Genomic DNA, 26,910 nt, shown 5'->3' with positions numbered 1-26,910 from the left:
TAGTAACAAACTGGAAGGTATTCAGAAACAGTTAATGTGCTAAAATTTATATTTTTTCAGTCACGCCATAATATCACGGCCTCACTTCATGATCTTATACCTCCCAATTAGTCTCTCTCTTCCACCCTCAGTAAACAGTTACACCAGAAAGGGTGATGCAAGTTATTTCAGAAGCCCTGTAATTACCAGCTCTGAAAACCCATTTAATCTAAGTTAAGATGGTGTCAAGACATGTTGGATGTTGCGTTTTAGTATGATAAATTTTGAAGCTACCGTTTATAGTGGTGATATCTTACTTAAAATTATATTAATGGCTTATCATTTTATATTTTGTCATTCTGCATTTCCATTAAAGAAAAAAAAAGTATGAATGTCCATTTCTGGAAGCCCATACCACAGTCTCAGAAACTTGGCATTTTAAGTTTCAGAGTGGTAGCATTCATTAAACTCTGCATGAAAACTTGAACTACACTGAATTTGTTTTCAGTTTTTCTTCTCATCAGTGTACATCAAGCCCTGTGACATAAACAGACACAGGTGTTTACATACCATCTGTGAGGTATCCAGAGAGACAATGGAGCGAGTTTCCTCTTGGGGGCACTCGAGAGCACTAGAGACACTAGTCCCTCCTAAGAGAAGAAAAACAACAAAACACATATACATTTAGATATACATGAACACTGCTACCCTCGGTGTCCTGCATCAGTGTGAGCTCTGGCAGACGTATTAACCTCAGTGCCTTGATACCTGCTCTACCACCGAGTATTGAAAAAACACAGTTTGCACAGTGCAAAGGACACAATTTTTCTAAGATGACAGGTTCATTCATAGATTATGCGGCTTCATTAACAAACAAAAAGGAATTTCACCAGCATAGGGTGGAAGTAAAGTACATCAAATGTAAATACACACTGATACACACTGATTTGAATCTTTAATGTCACCTCATGACTCACCTCCATACGGCATCAAACAAACATTATGTTTGGATGCGAGTTCCACAATTTTCACTACATCATTGTGACAATCTGTAACGACACAGAACATCGTTTAAAAAAATTAGAGGCCATCATATGAGAAATGTTTGTATTTATTGTGTTATATTGCATTCATAAATTAAGTGTTCTCATAATAAGAGCAGACACATTGCACAGGAAATAAGGGACGGCACAGAGCACTACATGTATACAGAAGACAATAAATAACTTTATATGGCCTGAGCCATTAGAGCAGGGGGACCAGCAGAGGCATGGTGCATTTTGATTCGCCTGATGGTTGTGATATGCCCGGGGCTTTCCTCAGGCGGAGTCAGACTGCATGAAGCTACGCTCTCTGGGGTGGGATGTGCTGGATCAATACAAATGTGGTTCAGCCAATCACAGAGCCTACATCCATTCACACCGGAGTGGTGAGCGAGTGGGAAGAGAAGCAATACCCACCTACATGGATGTGCTTGACTGGCCCCAAGTGCTTATAGAGGCAGTGAGAAATGCCTTGGGTGCTAGTACATTTTGCCATCCAATTAAACACACAGCTTTGGCCTGCGGATTACAGTTCAACAAACTAAACCTCCACTTAAAATACACATGTCGACTTGGAGGGACCAGTGAGGAATGCAAATTGCAGGTCAAAACATCCATTAGACACACAGTAAATGAGAACGTATTTGCGAGGTCAGAAAAATTAAAATTTGGTGCCAGTATGGATGAAACGATGCCTACAGTTGCTTGGTGATTTGCTGCCCATTTGGGAGGCTGCTAATCAAGTTTCAACCATCAGTCAACACTCATTTGCATGATAAAATAGTGCCAGCCATAACAACAGAAAACCAATCTCAGAATCATAATTCATGGGTGTACTGTGCAGGGCCAGACTGTGGAGTATTGGGTGTCAACCGTCCTCCCCCTGACGCTTCTTATTAAGCCTCCACTCATACATATTAATATCCCTGCCTCTGCAGAGATTAACCCTTTAAATCACCTAAGCCAGTAGGGGGATCAGTGGTGCTAGGCGCAAAGAGAAAAACAGACCAATAAAACACACACATACACACATGCGTGCACACACACACACACACACACACACACAGTTGACACAGCTTCTGAACTCACTTGGCCAAACCACCATATCTGGAACACGACCAAGTTTCCCTTCTCGGAGGGCAAAGATCTCGTGTAAGCAATGGCCTGAAGGAAAATAGAGAAATGAAAACAGAGAATCATGATTACCAGAAAAAAAGAAAAGAAAAAAAAAAGCATTATTTAAAAATTAAAAATCCAGGCTCATGCAGATTGCAAATGACGGGTTACAATGTGATTTTTTTTTTGTTTTGTTTTTGGGTGGGGACATGCCTTACCGTGGGCACGAAACACTCTGTCCTCGGCATCATGGGAGAAAGGAATACCTGTGGATTTCAGCTCCTCAATGAAGGTCTCATTGAGGGTGGGGGGCTGTACAGAGCTGCTATTCAGAATGGGCTGAAACAAAACAAGCCATTGAGGTTTTGAACCATGACCGAGTGCTCTTCTTTACTATTCACTAACGAAGCATGCCTTGTACTCACTGTTGCTGGAGTTTTATGCTGTAGACTGGCTCCAAATGTGCCTTCAAACCAATCTTTCAGACCGGGGATGATCATACCACTTAGTCTATACCTGGGTTGTGAAAATACAGATAGTGTGGATGAAGTTGAGAAAGAAAAAAACACAACAGAGCCTCGTGTATTCAGCAGGGAAAGTCACAAGTCCTGTGCTGAAAATGTTTTAGTGCTTGTCTGGTCTTATTTATTTGGAAAACCAAGCGTGTGTCTAATAAGAACAGAGTGTGGGGTTTGAGTCCAATGAGGTTATTAGGCAAGCAGAGCAGTAGTGACAGTGCTGTCCATTCGAATGCCCTCACCATCCCTTGCATAATTGAGCTGCTGGCACAGCCTGGGCCAGCCCATCAGGGGGACTGTGGTGTGCCTTTGTCCAAGAGACCATGAAACACACTCCGTAATGAAAAAAGCCTCTGTCACAGGGAGCGCAGAGGAGGAGAGCACTGTCTTTGACATCCATTCAACTGTGCCCCTGCCTTGGTTACTGTACGCCGCCTAGGTAGCTTTTCAGTCGAGGAGGGGGGAGCCGGGCGGTTTGTGGCAAACTGCTGCAACAGGAGGAAACCATTTGTTGTGCAACATCCTGTTCAGCCCCACTCATTACTCAAAATACATCCTCATGCGGCCAGTGCCAGGTGTCTGTGTTTACAATTTGATGGGAAAGGCTGCCTCTACCAAAGTCATATGTCATGATTACAATAAAAAGATCCATCTCTACTTCTGCTCTTGTCATGAGAGACAAGGATGAAACTGCAGAGAGAGCTATTCTTTGTCAGTCTGAGCACTGCTGGCTTTGTTTCTGCACACCCTGAAGACATTCAAACTAAATCTTTCTTCTTAAACTGTCAGTGAACAACTGTGTTTACCCCCACAACTCTGCAAAGACACATCAGTAATTAAAAAGGCAATGCATTTCTGAACAGATTGGGGGAGAGGTTGGCTGTTAATGAGCAACAGAGTTTGGGAAAAGCCGAAAATCCAAACCAGTGACCTTCTCAAATGACAATGAGCAATTCAAATGCCAACCACTAGGTGGCAGTAGCACCACATTGCTGTGAGCGTAGGAAGGAGGCAGCAAACTGATTTCAAAAGCTGGCTTCACAGCTTTTGTGAAAAATGTTCAAGGCATAGCTCCAGCCTCAAGTCACAGCAAGTATGGAGGCAGAAGCTTAACACCACCGCTGTGCTAAAGCTCAATCAGAGGCTGTGTGCTGATCCACTTCCCTCAACCGTTAGCAGTTAAGAGAGGTGGTGTAGTATTATACTGTACCTTTTGCCTGTAAATTCAGCTTGACCTTTCTTATTGAAGAGGAATCTTGAATCACTGTATCCCCAACCATTCCACTTCATAATCTCCTGCCTGTGGAAAGATAAATATTGGCACAGGTTAAGTTAACAACTCATATCCATACACTGAGGTGAAGACATGACATGAAATATGATCAGAGGTAGTTACAAAAACACATGTGAAGGTGATTCTTTGGGGAGGTGACCTGGCAAATTCTTAATTTGCACCACAGTCTCTTTGGGATGTTAACAGACTTTACATAAGCAATTTCCTCAAGATAAAAAAAAATGGGGGGAAAAATATCCCTCCTGATAATCTAACACTTCCTGCTGATATTTCAACACAGCTAGACACACAGCGAAATGTATGTTTCCTCCTTTTATCCAGTCCTTCACAGCCTTTCCAGTCATAACAGTGGGGGTGGCTATCAGTTGGCAAATTTGCTCTGTGGGAGGCTGCAGACAGGCACACCTAGTGTTTTCCCCAGATGCCCACCACTACACAATGCTGCGAGGACAGGCTTGAAGGCAGACAACTTGTTGACATGGTAATGGAGAAGAAGCAATACATTCAGACAGCACAGCAACAGCTATCAGCAGAGGAAGCCACAAAATCTCCCTCCATATGAAAATATTTCACATTTTATGACATCTAACAGGCCATTCTTATCCGTGGCTACTTTGAATAATATGTTTGTATAATTAGGCCTAGGTCCCAATCTATATCCTTGTTTCAGCTAATCATTTAGGAGAGCAATCCACTTAAACAGCAAACAAGCCCCAGTGTCTTTGCTGGCGCAGCAGCGACCACAGTGGAATGCAGCCAGTAGCTAATTAAGGTATTCCCCCCAAAATGGCTGAGCTTACAATCCAAAGAAGATGTGGAATTTCTCAAATGAATGCTACTATGCTATTACTGTTGAGAGGTATCCCATTATAATCACCAGCTGCCCGGCCGGAGACGATGCTACATTGTCTTCGCTCTGTGACACTGTGCAGAGCTTGTGTGCTTGTGAGTATATGGGTTCGGTGCAGAGAGAGACGGCTCTACCACCACCACCACTCACAGAGCAACCATAACTCACAAGCCACTTGGGATGGGATTCTAACACAGTGGAGTAAAAAAGCCATAATTAAGATTAATACCTGCCAAAATGGAGTTTCCTATAAATTAAGAGTGAGAACAGAAATGAGAGTGACACACTGATTCATACTTTAATGAATCCTGTCCACCAGTGATATGTTGTCATAGGTACAGAACATACTGACTAATGATCAATCAATAAGAGGGGGGGAAATGTGTGGCAAGGTCAGTGAGTACAGACAACTGTTACAAACTGACAATCTAAGGACATTAGCGAGGTTCTGTTAAAGTGTGGCGCTTCTTGAATTCTTGAATCCACAAAAGAAAAACCTCCGTGAATCGTGTAGAAGCTTTTAATACTGAACTAACATTCCTTCCTGTATCAATATCGGAAAAAAAACTGTCTTTCAAGCATATCTTGTGTATTGTAATACTCAAATTGCAAAATCGTTATTTAACATTAAGACGTAGTCAACCTTGGGTCAGTCGCCCTTTGACTATGAGCCCAGAGAGGAGGTTATGAGATCTGTGGATTTGCACATGCCTTTAATTAAATGTAGCCTACACTACGCATGACAAATTGTTGAAATACCTCTCAGTAAAATGGGATGCAGTTCAACAGGACTTCAAACCACAGCCTTGAGAGTGACACAAACCAAACATTTTAACCTGGGGAGTGGGAATTATATCACCTCATGTTGACTGCCAAATATGCAAATTAAAACAAAACTGGATATCACTTTGTCAAAGAATCAATGATGGTTGCAGTGGCTGAGCTATATCCTTATGCAATGTTCAAACTCTTACCTGGGCCCCCACTAAACCAGTAAATCTGGATTTCCCCCACTTACGGTAACTAACCATACAAGACATATAGTAGCCTACATATAGTACTCAGAGTGTCAGAGATCTATACAGGCTGAAGTGAGGAAGTATGTTGATACTTCCCGAAAACTACTGGTATGTTGTTATTTCATCATGGTATGTGACTGTTTTCAAAAACCAGGGTCATCCGACATTAAGTGTCTTCCTGAATATTCAGTGCACCATCATGTTGCCCCTGTTCCTGTTTGAAAAAAAAAAAAAGAGTATTGTTTTATAACTCTGCTCTGTGTGGATATCTATTGTTGCTGTGTTACGGTAGTGTGACTTGTGATGTTGTTGGACAAGCTGCTCTCAAATCTATTGTTGTTACAAAATTGTTTAGACAACAATGGCTTAAGTTGGCAGCCTGTGTTGATGGTGTCATAAACACAAGGACAGGACGTGATGAATTTCACATCTAGCCAAATCGTCTAAACTCCCCCAGAGATAACACACTTTCAGCTTCAGTTATAATGTCAGACTGACACTAGATGTCAGCACAGTGGTGGTGTTTCCTCAAAAGGAGCTGAGCTGCCAATAGGTTGAAAGTCAGACCACCACTTGTCCGGACCAATCAGATCAAGGACAGGAGTTTCACTGTCTCCTCCGACAGTTGTTGTTACAATTACATGTTTTTTGTTTAGGCTACTACACCAAGAAATCCAGTTAAACAAAACTCAAAAACGTATAAGAACCAGCTCTGAATGATTTCTACTACAAACATATGTCGACTGTCATAAGGATTACGTGTACAAGACAAGTCGGAATAAACCACATAGCTTATTTACAGATACTGAGTGATAAAACTTATGAATCAAACTGTAACTACGTAACGATTGTACGTAGCAGTCAAGGTTACCACAACAACTGTAGCGACAAGCACGGTTACAGTACAGTAACTTAACAGTTACAGTAGCAGGCCATTTATTCAACGACACTATTATTATATCTGAAGCATCGGAAATTGGGATAGGCTGTAATGATAACACTTCGGAAAAAGCTTTCACGTCCTCACTGACACTGGAAAAAATATATAATATGATGCGATATAAGCTGGTAGTAAAGCTAGGGTTGACAAACTTTGGAAAAAGTCGACCACACCAACATTAAACTCTGTGTAAACCTAGCCGCACCCACTCCGTAGGAAATGAATGGCTACTCTGTCATGTTAGCTAGCAGGCTAACTAAAACAGCTCAAATTATGTTTCCCTACGTTATCTGTGTTTACTGGAGAGACGGGAGCCAAACTGTCACTGTATACCACCCGACTGTTGTTGTTTAGCGAGTGAGCCCCAGTGCTGTTGGACTTAATAACAAGCTAAAAGCCAGCAGGATGGACCCTCGTCCACCGCTCCATCACAGCCTTGTACCTCCTCCTCGGCACCGTCTTCTCCTCCCTGGAAGCGTCCGGCTTGCTGCTCTCCTCCTGGGCTTTGCACTCGGCGGCTAGGATGGCGGAGTCACCGGCGTCCACCGGTCTCTGTAAATGCCCGGCAATTATCCTCAGTCTTTGCTGTGCTACCCGCTGCTTGTCGGAGGAGCCGCCGCCGCTGCTGTTGGACGCCATGCTGCTTCCGTGTTTGTGAAAGGAGGGAGCGGATCCATGAGCGAGCGGCTGTCAGAGGTCAGCGCAGCGAAAGTGCACTGCGTTCAATGACCGTCGGAAATATCACACTCGGTTCACATTTTAATCCCTTTTGGTCACGTTTGTTGTGTCAGAGACAGCCTGCATTATGGGACAAATTATATACAAGTATAGCTTGTTAAATGTAAGACTGATCATTTTCGGTAGTGTTAAAAGGGTATATCAGGCATCAGATTAAAACCCCATGTGACAGATTTGCAATTTGTGTGACAGATATTTCACTCGTAGGCTACCATCATATTTGTTGATTCTAGCATGTGCGTCTTTATTTTACATGATTTTAAATCATAGCTTATTCCTATATTTGGGTTTTAGACAGTTATTTGATAAAACTACCATAGAAGATGTGGTACATTCTGAGAATACAGAATATGCAATTATAATCAGTGCATTAATCAATAATAATAATACAAATCCTCAGTTTAGATATGTATAATAGGCCTATGATGTGGGTTTGGTATGGTTTCAGGACAGGGCTAACGTGGGAGAACTATTACTAGCTGTAACTATGATAGGGCCCACTGTAAACGTGTTGTTTTTAGTTCTCTTTACTTAGCCTAACTTAAACACAAGGACATAGACATAGTTACGTGTTCATTTCATTCTGGAAGTGGGGCTAACGATGAGCCTTGAATGCACCACCATACGTATTTCCCGGCATGCCTTGTGGCATAGGACTGGTTGCTATATGGTCTTCATTGAGTCAGGAATTTACAGTCAGTTTACATAGTTGGGAAGCAGTAACATAAGGAATTCAGCTCTGTTACCACTTGAAATGTTCAAAAGGACAGGAAGTGAAGTCAAGAATGTATTTTAAGGGAACTGAAATGATGCCTAGATTATCATCTAAATATCAGTTTTAGGTTGTTCTTTAATTGTCTCATATTACATATTTTAGTAACACTGGCAATAAATAATGTAATGACAACCCCATCTTTTAATCACTTCCTAAATCCCACTATCTTCCACATTTTTAGAAAATAATCCTGTATCTAATTTTGTATCTTTTCATTGAATACTATACCGTTCGTGGTTGGCTATCATCAGTGTGTTAAAATGCCACATGTGTTACTTTTGTGATGTTGTTGTAAAAACTGAGAGTAAACCGAAACAATGTGACTTCACTGTTTATCTTTCTTCCTCACCTCATTGCAGTCATCTAACCAGTGTGACTGCTCTTTCCATATGGCACAAACCAGTGCTCTTTAAGTAATGTTTTAACACAAACCTAGAGCATCATATTTGCTAGTGTAGAATAAAAATGAACGGCTAAATTATCAAAAAAGAATAAGACAGACTCTGAATAAAATACTTAAAACACAGACAAACTTTATTAGAGAAAACAGTCATTTGTCAACAGAAAAATTACATCATTCTATAAACTTAAATGTCCAGATGTTTGAGGATTTACTTCCCACACGTTTTAAGTATTAACTCCCAAAACAAAGTTCTGTAATGCACTGACTGCAGGCAATTAGAGTCTAAGTGTATCACAGAACTTTATTTGGAAAGCCACAGTGCCACCTCATAGGTTTGTCCTTGTGCAGAGCCTTATCCTCCTCACGACTGGGTGCTCCTTTAACCTGTAGTAAGGCACAGAGAGCAAGGGAAAACAGGACAGCCATGTTGGATTTTAATACTTTAATACAAAATGTTCTCTACAATTATACAAGAGAAAATTCCTACTATTGAGCGAAGTAGCTAAGACTTGAATGCCATACGACCAGGCCTACGGAAAGGCTTGCGGTAGAGACCTACAGGTTCAGCAGGCCATATGGAGTCCTTTTATACATTATCAGAGCTCTACAGAAATGATTAGGTATATGGTAAGATTTGATTTGAGCATGGGCAGTTATTGATCTTGATGTATATCCCACCTAGAAAAAGATCTCTGAATTGATTCACTTACCTCTGGAAGCATGACCATCTGGTTGGTTGCAAAGTTGAATTTCCAACCAGTCTCTAACACTGACTGAGCTAGTGATTTATCAGTTTTAGTGATCCTAACTTTTGCAGGATTATTCCACTGTTGTGCCAGTGGTGTCATTGATTCTACCTGTTGAGCTTGAGCAACTTTGAGGGCTGAACAGGCCCAGGAGAATGAGCTATTCATCAAACAATGCAGATGGATATGATAGCAATGAAGAAAGTGCAGAAGGCCAGCTGAGCTCCAGGAGTATTAAGTTCTGTCAGTTTCAAGGTACTTTAGGGCAACTTGCATTCAGCAGCATTGACAGCAACTTTACAAGTGCAGCATGATGAAATCAAACAAGTGGGACTAATACCACCTTTCAGTCATTATTATGGTTTTATATGTGATATACGAGGGAAGAAGTAAGTTCTGAGAGCCATACTGTACCTGGTGTAGGTAGACGCAAGGGAACCAGCTGCTATCCAACACGAGGGGCAAACAGTCTGGATCATAAAATGCAAAAAGAAAAAAAGAGAAAAAAGCAGAAAGCGATCTGGTGACATTGCAGGCCATGGCCGGGTCCACAGTGCAAACGCTCGTTTTCACTGCGGTTGATGTCCTGTCGGTGGACTTGCAGCGCTCTAATCGTAAGGTGGCTACCGCCGCTTTCACCTTTTCTTCCCCCAGTCCTGTGCAGTTCACTATATGCAGCTGGAAGAATGTCGACGTGGAGCTGCCAAACGTGAACGCGTGTTCAGGAGCGCGCATGAAGGGGGAGAAAAAAAAAGAAGGCTTTTTTAGTGTAATTTCACGCAGTGGCACAGTGAGCTGCACTTCAGTGTGAGCTTCTTTACAGATATGTGCTAGAGTCTGCCTCATTACCTCTACATATTTTAAAAGAGACTTCATTATATCGTGATCCCACTTCTTACTTATCAGAAATGTGAGACTTGTTCACATTTTTTGTCAACTTTGGGGGTTGTAGACGCCTTAGCAACTAAAAACTAAATAGTAGTAATCTTGGATTGACCCGAAGCCACTTAAAGTTTATAAATGGCAGATAATATCAGCACTGACCTGTCCTCCAGTGTTGAAAGAATCAGTCTACTCAGACCCTGAAGGTTTCTGGTAAAAGTACAGGAGTGTAATCAACCAAATGTTTCTTAATAGCATCAAAAGTAACAGTATAATGGAGGTTGCCTTCTGTCAGATAACTGGGTTGCTATTTTGATACATTGATAGTATCAGTCAGTCAGACTTTATTTGTATGGCACTTTTCATACATAGAACCTATAGCCTTATCCAAAGTGCTTTAGAGGATAAAAGCAAAAATGTTAAAGATGTTACATCTGCAGAACCAGCTGGAAGAAGTATTCAAACCCTATACTGATAATGGTTTCAATACCACTGTCATTACTAGCCTACTCTGTTTTGGTTAAAAGCCCTGCTTTCATGATCTCACTCAAGATTTGTATCAACAAAATGCACTTTAGACGATATTTAAAGATCACACAAATAGTTACGTATTATAATACTTAATATACTATTGTTGCTGGTAAAGGTGGATCTCATTTTAATATGTGGGGCAGGGAAGTTTAAGCTGCAGCATTGCAGTGTTTTTTGTGAACTGGTAGAAGTAGCCTATAACTAGTACTTTACAGATGATAAAATATTAGTTTATACAAGTAAAAACAACAACAACACAGTTCCCCCTGAAGTGTGGTAAAGTGGCGGTATATCAGAAGAGAATGGAAAAGTACAACCCAAACATATTCTACTATATAGCACTGCATATGGCACATAATAGCCTAACTACATATAGCACTGCATCATTTAATAAATTGATCACATGATTTGCCTGTAAAGTTTTTATCGACACGGTGACTAAACTGTAACAACATTTGAATGTCAAGTTAATGTATGGCATTGAGTAAAAATAAAACTTGTCCATCTGAAAGTGGAGCACAGGAGGGAATGTAGGCCCACACAAGTAAATGTCACCACTGTAGGCTACACCATATGAGACTGTGTGATGTGTAAAAGTTTCATTTTTAATCACATTATGTATTGCGTAAAACCGCAGTTTAATATATCTAACAGACTGTTCTTTAATAAACTTAAGTACTTCATCATCAGTATATAAACTGACCAGGTCAAATAAACATGTACTATCACAGCATACAGATCTACTATGTTTTCAGGTAGCATATAGCATAGTTATAATTTAGGATGTTGGATATTTGCACCTCCTGCTCCTTTCAGATCACCACTGGACCTTCTGCTGTCATCAGACATGTCAGGCGCATCCCTGCTACAAATTCCATGAAACAAAAGTCAATTTGTCTCTCATTTGCAGTGAGTGACCTGAAGGTTTCCACAGGACAGTGGGGTCCAGCGCCACACCGGCCGCGGTTACCAGCAGGGGGCGCTATGCACCAAACTAAACTCCTCGGATGGAAAAGTTTTAATTTAACAATTAGCTTGATAGGAAATAGCCTACAAACTAGACTACAAACGTAAAACTATTGTTTTTATTTAATACATGGCGTTCATTTTCCGTGTCTTCAATGATTTTCAGACACAATAACAACCAAAACTTTGTTTGTTTTTATTATTGTGATCCATCATGTGTAGTCAGCTCAAGCCTGTGTGTTGTTTTAGCTTCTCAGTTTTATTAATATGTTGTCTTGTGTTTTTATTTAGTAAAAAAATGATGTTTCTTTACATGCTGTCAGCTCAGTCTAGTGTGCTCCATAACGCATGCACACGCCGCCCTCAGCTCCAGCCTCATAGGCCGGAGAGAGGGGGACGATCCCGGCGCCGCAGCTCAGTGGGCAGGGCCACCATTTCCGTAATGTTCATTAGATTTTTAGAGGAGGCAATATTTCCCCTCAGCTCAGCGGCTGCGACGGCGACTCTATATTCTAGGCTCAGGACCAGTTCGCCATTTTAATCCGGCGTTTGAGGGAATAACACACGCGTTTATCAGCCATAGACCGTCTCCTCACGGCGACTCGGATCTCCATAATGATGGAAATGGAGGTGATGCGTCCCGGTCAACAGGTAAATACACCCGATTGTTACACGGGGATCAGAGGGGGTGAAGCGGCCGGGAACTTTTTCTTGAATGCGATCTGACAGGGAGACAGACGTTGATTAGGCTATAGCTCAGGTGAACTTTTGTAAATGTTTATTATGGCGAATCAGATCAATAATATACAGTGACAACCTTATTATAGCGCAGATATGACACGATCATATAAATAACCAATAGAAAATAACATCTCCGGCGTGGACAAGACCTTAAAAAAACACACTGTTGGGCTTTATTTCTCAGATTTTAAGGTCGCCCTCTGTACAGCTTTCAGTTCTGCAAGTCATCCACTTGTGACGTTTTTCCTGGGCAGGAAATAAAACCACTGATATTAGAAAAAAAGAAAAGAAAAACAGGCTGATATTTTAAGTGTTGTAATTGGCTGTGTTTGTTTAAAAATAGATGATATGATTGTATATTTCCTCCTCAAAAAAGTTTGGTAAACAGAAATCCTCTCGAGCTGTTTCTCGTAACTGCCTCCCCCCTCCTCCTCCTCCTTCTTCCCCTTTCCTCCAAGCATGTGATCCAGATCTGATACAGACAAACTTGGTGAATAATGTCTAGAAAGGATTCACTCTTTCCGTTTCTTCTTGTCTCTGAATGGGTTTGTTGGTTTTTGGTTACATTTTAAAACATGTTAAAACAGAGCAAACAACCTGACTAGACTTGTGTGTGTCTGTGAACTTGAGCTTATCCCTCATGGTGCCATGGTTATGTACATACATCTTCAGTGTTTAGTTGGATATGTCACACACGCCCACCCACCCACCCACACACACAGACACACACAGACACACACACACATACACATACACGTAGCCTACACACAGGGTCAGTTGAAGTCCACATAGATTGAAGAGGCTGTTTTGGTAAACGTGTCCATGTTTCATCATCCTTGGTCATGGGTGGGTGAATGATGAAAGAAGGAGCAATAAGTGGTCAGCCCCCCATCCCTCCTCTGTGAGCTCCCTTTATTCAGTTGGAGAGAGGTAAATGAACAACCCACACTTAAAGCAAACCACGGCTTAAGTTCTTTTCTTTTCTTAAATAGTCTTTCTGTGTTTCCTGACTATTGAGTTGTGTGTCTTTGTTTGTGTCTCTTTTATAAACTGATGACATGCTGTTTAGCTCGTACACCTGTGTATTGTCAGGGAAATTTGAGTAATTTTCTCAGCTAGTTTCCTTGTTTTGGTGCCAGTTCAGGTCTTGTGACCATCATGATACTGACACCACACTGATAACCTGATCGCACACACACACATACACACACACACACACACCCAGTTACACAAGCTATTTGGCAGTAATACAAGTTAAGTATAAGTAAAGGTGAATTAACTTAATTGCGTCAGAAGCAGTGAAAGGGGCCGACTGACCCTCCCATGTGTAGGTGTAGTAGAGTTTTTTTTTTTTTAGACATAGGCGGTTGTTTTCTAAGGGACTCGTGTGACTTGTCTGGTGAGCTTAGAAGGTGTGACCAACAGACAAGTGTGTGGTTTGTGCAGTTTTGAAAACACGGATGACCTCAAGAAGTGCGCTCAGACGTCCCGCATAGGCATTCTGGGGCATTTCCTCATTCCTGCAGTAGCCATAATGTCTGGTTGAGCGCTCACCTCACAGGCGGTGAGTATGATTTATAGTGGGCAGCCTTAGTAACGCATAATCCTTCAACGGTCATACCACTGATGCAACACAGAGGCAAAGAGGGTTAGTGGGTTCTTATTTTGAAGTGTCGTAGCTGAAGTCAGAACAATCTGTGTCAACAGTGTCTTAAAATATGTATTGGTGCTTGTTTGCTGCTATTATTGTCAGCAGGGGAAGGTTTACCACGGACCCTTATTGTCGTTGAATCAGAAAAAGTCAAAAGAGACACATAATTATTCAGTGTTTTCTCCTCCTCTGTTTCACATCCTCTTCTGCTGTTTGTTGTTCTGCTTTATGTGATTTGTTTCTCTTCGGGTACATGTTGGCTTTTTATAGACTATGTATATTCTGGCCTGTAACCAACATTAAGCATTAATATAAAGCCAAGGCTGTCGGTTTTGTTGATTCTGAGGAACAAACAAGTCACATGCTCCTTTTCTTGTGAACCAGTGTCTTGGGTTTATGCAACATCCTAAGGCCTTGTGAAATGGTTTCCTTCTGTAAATAAGTAAAAGACTGGAGGAAGAGAGAACCACAGTTTATCTGAACAAACTCGTGTTTAAAAAGTTAAATAACATACGGCCCATGCAAGGGGAAATCTACAGGAAATGGTATTAAAATATCCCCACAGTTGTGAGTATGCTGTGTGTCCAGCGTTCTGTATCATAGGCAGCACTTAGCTGAATGAGTAAATACTAAATCTCACTGTGTAGAGTTGTGCAGGGGGCACTTGTCAGGTTTTAGTTGGGAGTTATTTACTTGAAAACACAGCCGAGAATAAAAAAGATAACAAAGTTTGTAATTCTACCCAGCAACACATCTATGGTCTTGAATTCCCAATTTTATTCCATTTCCATTAACTAATATGTTCTCAAATAACCATGGGACCACATTTTTGTAGATGAACTTCCTGATTTGTAACTGCATTAGAATGCAATACAATAATATTTTGGATTTAGCTGTACTTCATTTAAAAGTAGAAACCTAAACTGTGAAGTATTGAAGTATTTTATGCAAATTTTGACAGGCTGTGCCCAAATGTGAGCTGGAATGCAGCAGGCAGTTTAACACCTCGGTGTAATCAGATGGGTAATGACCACTTCCTTTGCACAGGCTATCAAGTGGGGATACGTGTCTTTGGCGGGTATGTGGTGGCAACAGGGGAAACGGAGACGTACATCTATTATTCATGCAGCTTCTCCCCCCCCCCCCACCCTGACATTAGTGCCAGTGCCGTTGTCAGTGAGGAGATACTGAGGGACAGGGTGTGGCAGGTGCAGCAGCTACGCATCACAGCAGGGACGCTCTTCCTTGTTCCGATGCTGCTCACACTCTCACTGCAGGGCAGCGATGGCTACACTGCTCACAACTCTCTTAACTGATCCGAGCTCCTCTTCCCGCAGGACATGGACCTGATTGACATCCTGTGGAAGCAGGACATTGATCTGGGAGCCAGGCGGGAGGTGTTTGACTACAATCACCGTCAGAAAGAGCATGAGCTGCAGAGGCAGCGGGAGCTGGAGGAGGAGAAAAGGCTGCATCTGATCCGGGAGCAGGAGAAGGCCCTGCTCGCACAGCTACAGCTCGATGAAGAGACGGGAGAGTACATACCACGCCCGCCGCCGGCCAGCGCCCCACTGCAGTCGGCCGTCACACCTTTGGAGGTTACACAGGTACGTGCACGTGGTCTTACTCATTACTCATGTCAGACGGGGACCACTCCTACCACGTTCGATTGGCTGCGGCTGCCTTGTAACTAGGGAACCACCTCATCCTGTGTAATTACAGAAACACAGGTGGTTCTGTAGCTTTGCATCGGTGTATTCTGCTCCAGAAACGACTCCACAGAGACCTAAAGCTCTATAAATACCACACCATGTGCTGTTTTTAAGAAACGGTGCAACACAAATGACGCTAGAGGGTAAATTTAACATTTATGTACCTTAACCTTTGTTGCAGAATGTCAGCTTCACAGAGGAGAATGGTGATGCCATGTCATTCGATGAGTGTTTGCAGCTATTGGCAGAGACATTTCCTGTAGAGGAAGCTGAGGTAAGAATATTGACTAACTTATTACCACACATTTTTTTTAGCTTTTAACCCACATGTGAGCTGTTAACTGAAAAACTGCCCTTCTGTCATCGCGTTTGTCTCACAGAACACATCAGTTTGCCTGGACACAGCTCCTGTTTCACTACCAAGCAGCACCATCATGATGTCCCCCGAACAGACAGCCGTGCCGCCGGCCACCCTCTCCCCAAGTCCGCTACCGCCGCCACAGAGGATGTCCCCAGATTTGGAGCAAGCGTGGATGGAGCTTTTGTCCCTCCCTGAGCTGCAGGTATAATACATGGATTCTACCGCCTCAATGGCTCGGTGCTGTGTGTTGTGGAGCAAACATCCAAAGAATGCATCAATGGCAGGAGCACGGCATTAGAGGACAAACACGTTTTTGTTCGGCCCATGAGAATGGGATCTCATACATATAGAGACGAGAGCACACACACCTTATTCCACTGTGACTAGGCCTCATTGTTGAGACATTTGAGCGCACACAGGGATGTGAGCGCCGAAGTAATGATAGTGTGAATGATTGCTAGCCATTAGCTTCACTAAGCCGCACTGGAAAACATGTTCAGAGAGGGTGTGGGTGTGGAGTTAAACCATCGCCTACTTTCACAAAGGGGACGTGCACAACTGGTTTTTTCTTATCAGTTTTGATTCAAGGCAACTCATATTTGCATTAGTAGATGGGAGGAGCTATGTACCAATTGTTGCCTTTGCCTTACAATATGGCCCACGCACCTTAACTTAACTATCAAGTAGCACTTCATTAGTTGTTCTGGCAACCTGCTGATAAGACGCCCGTTGTCTGTGTAACTTGTTTCAGTTCTTGGAGGCTGCTTTGTAGAGATAAGGTGGCTGGTTAACGTCTCAGCAACAACATGTAGGGAGATTGGTATTGGTGATTTTTGAGCTATTTCAACAAATACATATCTAGTCAATCCTGAAAACCAGGCTAAATGTTTCAGATGTCACTAGCAAAGCTTTATTGTTGAAGGTAACAGATTAAAGGTCGTGTGATATGGAGGAAGGGAAACTAAATTTTCAACATTTAGAATATCACGGTTCTGCATGAGATAAATGGAACATGTACAGTCTCTCTGAAAGCCTATTTTCACAAGTGGTTAATTGTGTCACATCATGAAAAGCCACAAATGCATCAACAGCAACATGTACAATACACATACATAGTAACACTTGTAAAATCACACACAAAACACAGCAGAGTTTGTTTGAACTTGCACTGTGATGAGTTGATTGTATTTATTCTAATCATTTTCTATCTTGTTGTTTTGTTAGCAATGCCTGAACATGCAGATGGAGGACACACTGGAGACTACAACATATCCTCTTGCAAACAGCCCCGAAGTGCAGAACCCAAGCTTCACTTTTTACCCCATGACCAATGTCACAGAGGGGGAAACAAACAGTTTAAATGTTTGTCCTGCAGAGTTCATCAATACATTTGATAGCTCAGTTTCCAGTATGGCTCCACCGGACAATCTGAGCCAAATGGAGGCGAAAGCTCCTCAGCTGAATACTAACTTTGGTGCAGAAGGTTTCTGTGACATATTCTACCCCAATGCCATTCTGGATGAGAGTGGTGGTCAGCAAAGCCTAGAGGGAAATGAAAGCACCACCATGACTGACATCCCAAACAAGCCTCCCTTCATACCCATGGACCTTTACAGCCTCTCTCCGGATGGAGCGCTGGACAGAGGCAAACACAGTCTGACGGCTGAAATGCCAGACTCAGATTCAGGAATCTCCTCAAACACAAGTCCAAACGCCAGTTCGCCTGCAAAGTCTGCATATGGAGATGGGTCCTTTGGTTACAGTGATTCAGACATGGAGGAGATGGACCATAGCCCTGGAAGTGCAGAGTCTGATTACTCAGAGATGTTCTCGCTAAATTTCCAACCTGATGATGTTCAGTCAGCGATTGCGCTTTCTGCACCAATAGGGCAGCTGCAGGAGAAGAACCCCAAACAATACCGGACAGAACCATCAGAGGAGAGCGGCTACAACAACCCTCCCTTCACCAAAGACAAGCAGAAGAAACGCGGTGACGTGCGTCTCCCCAGAGACGAGCAGAGGGCCAAGGCCCTCAAAATCCCTTTCACTGTTGACATGATTATTAATCTGCCTGTTGATGACTTCAACGAGATGATGTCCAAGCACCAACTGAACGAGGCCCAGCTGGCCCTGGTCCGAGACATACGCCGCCGCGGGAAGAACAAAGTAGCTGCCCAGAACTGCCGCAAACGGAAGATGGAGAACATCGTGGGTCTGGAGAACGAGCTGGACTCGCTGAAGGAGGAGAAGGAGCGCCTTCAGAGCGAGAAGAACCAGAACGCCACAAACCTGAAGGATATGAAAAAGCAGCTCAGCACCCTGTACCTGGAGGTCTTCAGCATGTTGAGGGACGAGAAGGGGAACTCCTACTCTCCATCCGACTACTCCCTCCAGCAGTCGACGGACGGCAGCATCTTCCTCGTCCCCCGCATTAAAAAGACATTCATCAAAAGAGAAGACAACCACTTATCTCCTTTGTAATTTGGTACTACATCAACATAGTAATACTATGCAATAACTTTGTAGTCACTCAGCTTTAAAGCATTAGTAGCCCAGCAGAACTATTGTATAGTTTTTGCTTACTTCTCTCGAATGTTGTAATATTTTTGATATTTTACTTCTTTTGTACTCTGATACCCTCACAGATTCTTTAACCAATATTGTTTGTAAATATAAACATTACACGCTTTTGAGATTGATAAGAATGTTACTGTATGTACATATATATATTGTATATATTATATTTCTGTATGCTAAATGGTTGTGTCAATCATTGCCACTTATATTTTATAACTTCCCCCTTATGATTTGCTGCCCAGGTTCTTTTTTTTAAACTTAAGTGCTTTTCAATAAACAATTCCTATAGCTATATGGCCTCCTGTTTTCTGAGAAGAGAACATTGTGTGTTGTGAGCTGCAGCCACAGCCTGCAAACAGATTGATGCCAGATGGATGTATAGTCCAAGGAGCGATTACATAACTTACCACATGTTCAAGTCAGGTCTTGAAGGCTTTACCAAGGGGGCTTAAAAAGCAGTAAATAAAAGGAATCTTGTACTGAAACAAAAGTTGTCACAGGCTTAAACCACTTTCCCAATCTGCTTGCTATTGATTAGAGCAAGCTTGTTTATCCAGTAACCTAAATCTTTTAATGCGCTGAAAAACCTCCTGTCGCAAAAGGAATCACACCCACTGCATTCATTATGTTACACAACAAAAAGCACAATTGTTGAGCCACGGAAGAGTATGTTCAGTGTGAAGCATGCATCACAACTTCACAATGGTCCACCGGCTAAGCATAGTCAAAGGTAAAGCCCTACGCAATCACTATGTGCCCTACATGCACTTTTGCACACAAACACTACCTTTGATCGCCGAGCTTATTTTCTGCTCTCACGACAAACTTCAGAAGGGAGGGAGTCAAATTAAACCAGAGGGCAGGGCAACAAACTCAAGGACGTATGTGAATCAAGTAAATCAAACAGTAAAACCTGCTGACAATGATAACAGCCATATTATACAATAAAGATCAAACATTTACAGCACGGCATTTTGACTCCAGCTGCTTTTCACAAATTGAAAACTCAAGTCAAGGAAAACATTTTTATTTACGTACACAAGTTACATTTCACATTTACATATCGTTTACACTTAAAACCAACATGGTTCAATGACACCGGTGTGCTTTCGCCAAGCACAACCTTTATTCTGTGTAAGGAAGTTGTCATTCTGCATTCCTCAGTAGAAACACTATCCTGTAACTGACTGGAAACATTAACAGGCATTGTGTTTTTTTGAGCAAGCAGATGTGACCTGCCTGAAATCCAAAAAGTTGCACATATTACAAAACCTTTAAAAAAAAAATGCTGAACTTATTTTCAAGCATCATATTTTGTAGGTTTAATCTCTCCTGCTGAGATCTTGTGTGTATTTGACACTGGGTGCATAAGATGATTGATGATCAACCTTTTTTCCCCTCATCCTCTAATACTACAAGTTAGAGGCCAAAGGTACAGGAGAAGTAGACCTAGACTTCCCTTTATTTTGAAGGAAACCTTGCAAAATTTCCCCTTACATCTTAATTTATTTTGAATACTCACAAGGGGTAGACCAAATATGCTGTAAATATCACCTCAGTTAACACTTCCTGGATAGGGTAAGGTCAAATATGAGTATTTGTGAATATATATCATGTCTGCCATGTTTCTATTTGTTTGATAGTTTCAATTTATGACCACAGAGACGCTCAGTCGATACAGTTTGTTTAGTCCCTAGCACGGATTGTTAGAGTTTCTTCTTCTTTTTGGGAGGATCTGTTATTTGAGAAGAGGATCTGAGCTGTTATAAACTGCCAACCTGAACATTTTGCTGTCTTAACCTTAAGAGCTGTATGTACAATTAGTGGCCCTCTTCAGCCTTAGAGTAAAAGCTGCTGCTCCATGAGGTCTGTATTGTTGTACTGAATATTTAGTGATATAAATGTTTTAATATTTTAAGACTTAAATGATAAATTAACATTTGTTTAGAATGTAACTGGAACTATTAATTGGTTAGTTGATCAGAAGACAACGTTGAATAGGAATTACTGTGATTACTTCTTTGTGTGAAAATTAGCTATTTTCATGGTTTTACATTATATTAAACTGAACAATTTGGGTATTGGATTGTTGATTGATCAATTTAAAACATTTGAAGGCCTCATCCTGTGCTCAACGATACTTTGGTTATAATTTTCCACAATTTTTGACATCCAAGAATCCAGTTATTTAGGAAAATGATTGTTTTTTTTTTCAAGAGAGACATAGTATTCTTGTTTTCTTCATGAGTATTTCATAATTATTAATTGAGTATCAGGATTGGCTGAAAGTAAAATTATGATTGTACATTAAAACAACATATTTTTGCCTTCAAGATATACCAAGCAGTGAGGTAAAAGTCAAGGTGAATTCTGATCATTGTGGAACAATATTCCCATGTCGTCCTGCTCGGTTTACCTTAGAAGACTGTTCCACCTTATATTATCACCATATATTAGATTACAACATGAGCAGCCTTGGATAATATTTTGAAAAAGTCTTACCCATCCAGAACCTTCCATGTTATCAGGTCTTTACAGATTTTCAGCAAGAAGAGAATGCCTCTTTCCACATCTGTAAATCAAGCAAAGTGGTTACTCTTACCTGCTCCATCTTCTTAAGTCAGCTTTTGTGAAATACTCACTCCCTTTTCTTGTTAATGTCTGAAATCTAGCATGTGCTGGTAAAAACTGAAGTATCTCTGACTCAACAGGATCTCCAATGTGTCCAGGAACTAGTCTTTCTTCGCTAGCACCAGCTGCTGGAGGGTTTAGCTAGCCTTGAAAAGAGAGATAGATGCTCACTACCAGGCACGACACTGCAAACTTCCTCCATGGGCGTTGTGCTCGATGCTGCCTTCTCCCTTCTCCCTCAAAATGCTGACTGGTCCACTGTGCTGGGGCTGAAGACGTCCTGTCTGACAGTCATCTGCAATCTTCCACACTAGCGACGCTGAGGGCCCAACTGCAGGTGCTTGTGGCTCTTATAATCCTACTCGCTCAACACTGGCATAAGTGTTGTATGGGCCCTTCCTCTAGGACTACCCACAACTCCCTTGTCATTGGCCCTGATGCAAGTAGATACATTCAGTATGTGCACACACTACATTCACTCGGGAGAAAGTTCTGGACAGGCTGAATTTCTAAACTTCACAGTCACAATGTGCAGGCAACAGATAAATTAATAACTCATTTAATCTTTTTCTGAACCAATGACGCACTGAACCTCGTGTTACTTTACTACACAATTTTATTCGGTCTTTTTTTCTACTAATCAAAATATTTGAACAATCTAGAATTTGTTTTGCTGGGAACAGGCAGAGTGAGGGTTTCCCTTAATTCTACTCCAGACTGCTTATATTTGTTGACACTGGTACTACGAACGATTTTACATACTGTGCTTCACATACAAAAAGCAAAATACACTTGACACTTGAAATTGAGTAATCATAATAACTTCAGAAAGAAAAAATGGTGTATGGTAATTCTAGCTCGTCCGAGGGCCTGATACAACTATTCTATATGACAAAAAACCAGGTTAAAAGATAAAATTAAGTGGCCAGCAGAAAACTAACGGATATAAAAAAAAATGAAAGGAAAAAATAATAGATATAAAGAACTGACTTTAAAAAAAACAATTCACTTTTTACCCCTGATACCATAGACACAATTACACACACACTTCAGACGCACAAAAGGAAAAATTTCTTCGTCGGGAAACATCTATCACAATAAGGGAAGGGCATCATCTGCACTCATGTTTTGTGTACACAGTCCTTCTTGCTGCAGTAATGTCTGACTTGTGTGTTCCTCTAATGCTTTCAGATGACTGCCTCAAAGTAACCTGCAGCTTTCCTGACAATTCCTTTGCTCACCTCCTCGCCTCTCCTGCTAAGAACTGAAGCCTGTTGAATGGATACAGGATAGAACAAATAGTTATTCTGCACTTTCATGGGCTCACTCTGTACTGTGCTACGAGGGTGATGTGGAACTGAATGCAACTTACCAAAAAAACATGAAATAACTAATACCGCCGCGAGCCATAGCCACCTCCACCTCCGCCGCCAGAGCCGTAGCCACCTGAGGTTCGGGATTGGTTGACACAAAAAAAATTGTTTATTCACTGGATGTGCGATTTTGAAGGCTGATTGTGACACATGGGATTGGAGGGTAAAACTCACCACCATAGGGACCACCACCCGAGTTTCTGCCACCAAAGTTATTTCCCTTCATGGGCCCGTAGTTCGACTGCTGTCCACCATAATTCCCAAAGTCATTATAATTTCCACCTCCTCCGTAACCTTGAAGAGATATGGTACAGTTTTAGGGCACAACTGTATTCCAAATATTAAATCCATTACTCTGGAATAATTTAATTTGTTTACCTCCATCATTACCACCGTAACCTCCATCACAGCTGCCACCAAATCCACCTCCCTGGTTGCCATAACCTGGACCACCGCCTCCGTAGCCCCCTCGACCTCCTCCATAACCTGGTCCTCCACCATAGTTTCCTCCTGGGCCTATCGTAGTGAAAAACCATATAGCTGAGAACCATAACAACCTCTGACGACACTGACGCCATTAAACAAGAATAAGAAGTCCTTGTCACTCATAGTCACAAACAGAAACTTTCTACATTTTACAGATTGTAAAAAGACTCATTTACAACAGCTCACCATTGTCAAAATCGTCCCCATAGCCACCTCTTCCTCCGCCATAGCCACCTTAAAAACAAGAGTGAAAAATATATGACACAACAACAGAGGTTGCTTTGTTTATTCTTCTTTGATAAATTACCTCTGTTAACGCAAATCCAATCTCTCCCTTGGTTCTGCTTAAAAGTCCCAAACTCAAGTAAAAGCTGTACTCTAACGCAGATAAGAGCTGTGAAAGTGTTTTAAGTGGAATGGACATATGCAGACATGTGACTGTCAGCATTTCCCATACATGACCTTTACATCTACACACAGCTGCAAAATTAAAATGACACACCTGTGTCACCTTACAGCCTGTAATCACTAATTTTGCATCTCAGTTGGGTTGATTACCTTAGATGTGCCGTCAGATATACTGTAAATCGGCCTGTGTGTCTGACAATTGCGTGAGAGTGAAACTATGAGCCCGGGAGTTACTACAGTCAGCAGCTGTTATTATGTAACCTTTATGAGCTTTAATCAACACTTTTTTGTCCTCCTATAGTCGGATAAGGCCTCAATTAAAGTGAAGTCCAACTAAAAGCAAGTGATCACAGAGTTTGTGCCAACATAACTGGACCAGGCCAACTTGAGTAACTGGTTTTGACTATACAGAATTTATTTGACTGCGTTCCAACATTGTGAAGAGGGAGGAGTGAAAGACATATAAGTATATTGCTGTGTTGTATCAGTGTAGATGTGACACCTTGACCTGGAAAATATTATTGCAGCATTAACATCAGGAGTATGTGCATGCATGTGTATGAGGTCACAGTCTCTTTTATCTTACATGCAAATACACACCTCTGCCAAAGTTGCCACCACCTCCGAAATTACTTCCTCTGCCCATGAAGTTTCCAGATCCTCCACTCCTGCCTGAGGACAAGTAGATGTTATTTTGGAGATATTATAAACATTCATCTTCATACAATAATTATATAAAAAAGTAAGAATAACTACGTTACATTTGATGAGGACTTACCCCTGTTAGTGGATATGGCACTCATTTCCTGTTTTGAGAGGGCTTTCCTGACCTCACAATTGTGGAAGTTGATTGTGTGGAACTTCTGGGCTGTTAAGCAAAAAGGGAAAAAACAATGGACTTTCATACGAATGCTTCAGGTTTCCTAAGAACACATTTTATTCTACAGTCTAAACAACCACATACCAACAATTTTGTCAACTGTATCATGATCGTCGAATGACACAAAGCAGAAGCCTCTCTTCTTCCCAGTGGAGCGCTCCTCCATGATGTCGATGCATTCAATCTTTCCATATTTCTCAAAATACTCCCGGATGTGGAGCTCCTCCGTGTCCTCCTTGATACCACCAACAAAGATCTTCTTCACTGTCAGATGGGCACCTGGTTTATTTGAGTCCTGAAACAAGGAGAGTGAGTGAATGAGCATTGATAAGCACTCTGTAAATATACAGTATTGGATTATCTGCCTTTAGTGTGTTGTTATTTTTCATTTTTGTACCTCTCTGGACACAGCCCGCTTGGGTTCAACAACTCTGCCGTCTACTTTATGAGGCCTTGCTTTCATTGCATCATCAACTTCAATCACATTGGAGTATGTTACGAAGCCAAACCCTCTTGATCGCTTGCTGTTGGGGTCCCTCATCACCTGGAAACAGCAACATATAATACAAAATGTTAATGACAACAGCGGAAATGGTGTGTAGATATATGTATAATATATCTATATAATTTAATTTTAGATGACAACAAAGCTGCTTACCACACAGTCTGTGAGAGTTCCCCATTGTTCAAAATGGGCCCGTAAACTCTCCTCGGTGGTTTCAAAGCTCAGTCCTCCAATAAACAGCTTTCTGAGCTGCTCAGGCTCTTTAGCTTCACGGTCCTATAAAGTCAAGATGACAAAATATATGGAGTTGAGTGTTTACAGGATACCACTATCAGACACAACACAGTGAGGTAACCAGTGACTGAAATAATGGCGTTATTAACAGTGCTCCTTTTTTCAGTAACGAGTAATCAAAGAAGTTACTGTTTCTCCTGTTATAACGCCACTACCATTACAGTACTAACAATAAAATGTGCCGTTACTTGACTCAAGAAGTCCTGTCACAAAATAATACACCTGTTAAAGTGTACCTTATATAGCTACACATTATTCAGTCCATTAACTAGTCAAAAATAGCTGTTTATCTGTAACTAACCAACTCTGGGGAATGCTGAGTGAGTTGGTTACTTATAAAGATGATTTTAGGGTAAGTTAATTTGACATATTCGAGCATTTTATTTTTAAAAAAAAAGAAAAAGTAACGCAATAGTTACTTTTCCTAGTAATTACTTACTTTTATTATGCATTAACTCTGTTACATTTGGGGGAAGTAACGAGTAACTATAACTACTTACTTTTTAAGACACACACACACATCATGCATCATCCTGATCTGTCAGTACCGGGGCCGTGACGTTACTCCTGCTGCGGCCACAGGCTAGGCTAACACTCAGCTACATTGTATCCAGTAACCAAATAAATATTGAGCAAATACAAACCCCATTTTTAGCTGCATTGAAAATGTTTATACACAATATTAAATGTACATGAGAAATGTAACCAAAATAGAGTTTGTTTTTAATGCATTTTAGTTTTCCGGTCCATAATAGTGTGGTGCTATACTGACACAGTTTGTGCAAAAGTGGCGACGAAGTGGCCTCGGCCTAACCGGCAGCGCTAGCTTTAGCTTAGCAGCCGGTTCACCTCTTTGCTTTTACCGACAATTTATTAATCAATGAAGCAAAAAACCCACACAAATGTATTGCATATAACAAGTTACCAGTTATCTGAGCCCAACCCCAGAGCTCTCGGGTGCTGCTGACACAACCCTAAACAGCAAGTGCTTATTTGTAACCACCGTTAGCTTAGCTTAGCAGGGTTAGCTAGCGACAGCAGCGCTGGTTCGTCGACGCTGCAGAAAAGGCGCATTTTATGATACAATAATGTCACGCATTCATCCGCTAACGTGGCTGCTGTGTTGTCAAGCAGCACCATCAGTTAAATACACATATTTTTTTAATTGCAACATCTGCGGACACTCACCTCCATTTTGCAGTAGTCCTCCATAGACGCAGTTAGGAGCAGAGTCACGTGACGAGGAAACCGGTGTGGTGGTGTTGAACGATCCTGCAGGATGTCAGTCCATCCCGGCTCATTGAAAACTCAACACAGGCAGCACAAGACACAGCTGTGATTCATGAGCACAAATAACAATGCGACAATATATCCATATATGATAAATTAGTTCCTCATATTGTTGAAGGTTATATGAGTAGCCTTTCTGCACTTTTGCTGTTTGTCTTGGTGCAATGAAAAAAAGGGGAAATTTGCGCCATCTACTGTTAA

At 41.6% G+C, this 26,910-nt stretch overlaps 3 protein-coding genes across 7 annotated transcripts in view; 1 reads left to right on the top strand and 2 right to left on the bottom strand.

Annotated features, from left to right (window-relative positions):
* The window catches only part of agps (alkylglycerone phosphate synthase), a 28,620-nt gene extending 21,207 nt beyond the window's left edge, over positions 1 to 7,413 (bottom strand). The window contains exons 1-7 of the mRNA XM_085766209.1: positions 7,202 to 7,413; positions 3,867 to 3,956; positions 2,564 to 2,654; positions 2,357 to 2,477; positions 2,112 to 2,186; positions 957 to 1,028; positions 550 to 629 (exon numbers count right to left, since the gene is read on the bottom strand). Of these exons, the coding sequence (XP_085622335.1) occupies positions 550 to 629; positions 957 to 1,028; positions 2,112 to 2,186; positions 2,357 to 2,477; positions 2,564 to 2,654; positions 3,867 to 3,956; positions 7,202 to 7,398 (726 nt within the window). The 5' untranslated portion in view covers positions 7,399 to 7,413. The remainder of the gene's footprint in view (positions 1 to 549; positions 630 to 956; positions 1,029 to 2,111; positions 2,187 to 2,356; positions 2,478 to 2,563; positions 2,655 to 3,866; positions 3,957 to 7,201) is intronic.
* Positions 7,414 to 12,281: 4,868 nt separating this feature from the next.
* On the top strand, positions 12,282 to 19,099 carry nfe2l2a (nfe2 like bZIP transcription factor 2a). Of its 2 annotated transcripts, none has more exons than XM_085765718.1 (5): positions 12,282 to 12,451; positions 15,530 to 15,799; positions 16,086 to 16,178; positions 16,285 to 16,467; positions 17,490 to 19,099. In XM_085765718.1, exons 1-5 carry the CDS (start codon positions 12,416 to 12,418, stop codon positions 18,744 to 18,746), a joined length of 1,839 nt encoding a protein of 612 aa, XP_085621844.1. In that variant the 5' UTR covers positions 12,282 to 12,415; the 3' UTR covers positions 18,747 to 19,099. The 2 variants fall into 2 exon arrangements, with proteins under 2 accessions (XP_085621844.1, XP_085621845.1); XM_085765719.1 differs by lacking the exon at positions 12,282 to 12,451 and adding an exon at positions 13,918 to 14,105.
* Positions 19,100 to 19,853: 754 nt separating this feature from the next.
* On the bottom strand, positions 19,854 to 26,637 carry hnrnpa3 (heterogeneous nuclear ribonucleoprotein A3). Of its 4 annotated transcripts, none has more exons than XM_085765722.1 (11): positions 26,608 to 26,637; positions 25,279 to 25,401; positions 25,018 to 25,164; positions 24,705 to 24,915; positions 24,519 to 24,608; positions 24,341 to 24,412; positions 23,519 to 23,566; positions 23,225 to 23,362; positions 23,021 to 23,140; positions 22,846 to 22,919; positions 19,854 to 21,414 (listed from the first exon to the last, which is right to left on the bottom strand). In XM_085765722.1, exons 1-10 carry the CDS (start codon positions 26,629 to 26,631, stop codon positions 22,864 to 22,866), a joined length of 1,029 nt encoding a protein of 342 aa, XP_085621848.1. In that variant the 5' UTR covers positions 26,632 to 26,637; the 3' UTR covers positions 19,854 to 21,414; positions 22,846 to 22,863. The 4 variants fall into 4 exon arrangements, with proteins under 4 accessions (XP_085621848.1, XP_085621847.1, XP_085621846.1 ...); XM_085765721.1 differs by lacking the exon at positions 19,854 to 21,414 and adding an exon at positions 22,072 to 22,744; XM_085765720.1 differs by lacking the exon at positions 19,854 to 21,414 and adding an exon at positions 22,601 to 22,737 and having other exon boundaries at positions 22,842 to 22,919.
* Positions 26,638 to 26,910: the final 273 nt, after the last annotated feature.

The sequence above is a fragment of the Trachurus japonicus genome, chromosome 21, assembly GCF_045865225.1.
Source record: "Trachurus japonicus isolate A0001 chromosome 21, Traja_1.0".
NCBI classification, from domain to species: Eukaryota; Metazoa; Chordata; class Actinopteri; order Carangiformes; family Carangidae; genus Trachurus; species Trachurus japonicus.
This window is presented reverse-complemented; position numbering and strand designations above follow the sequence as displayed.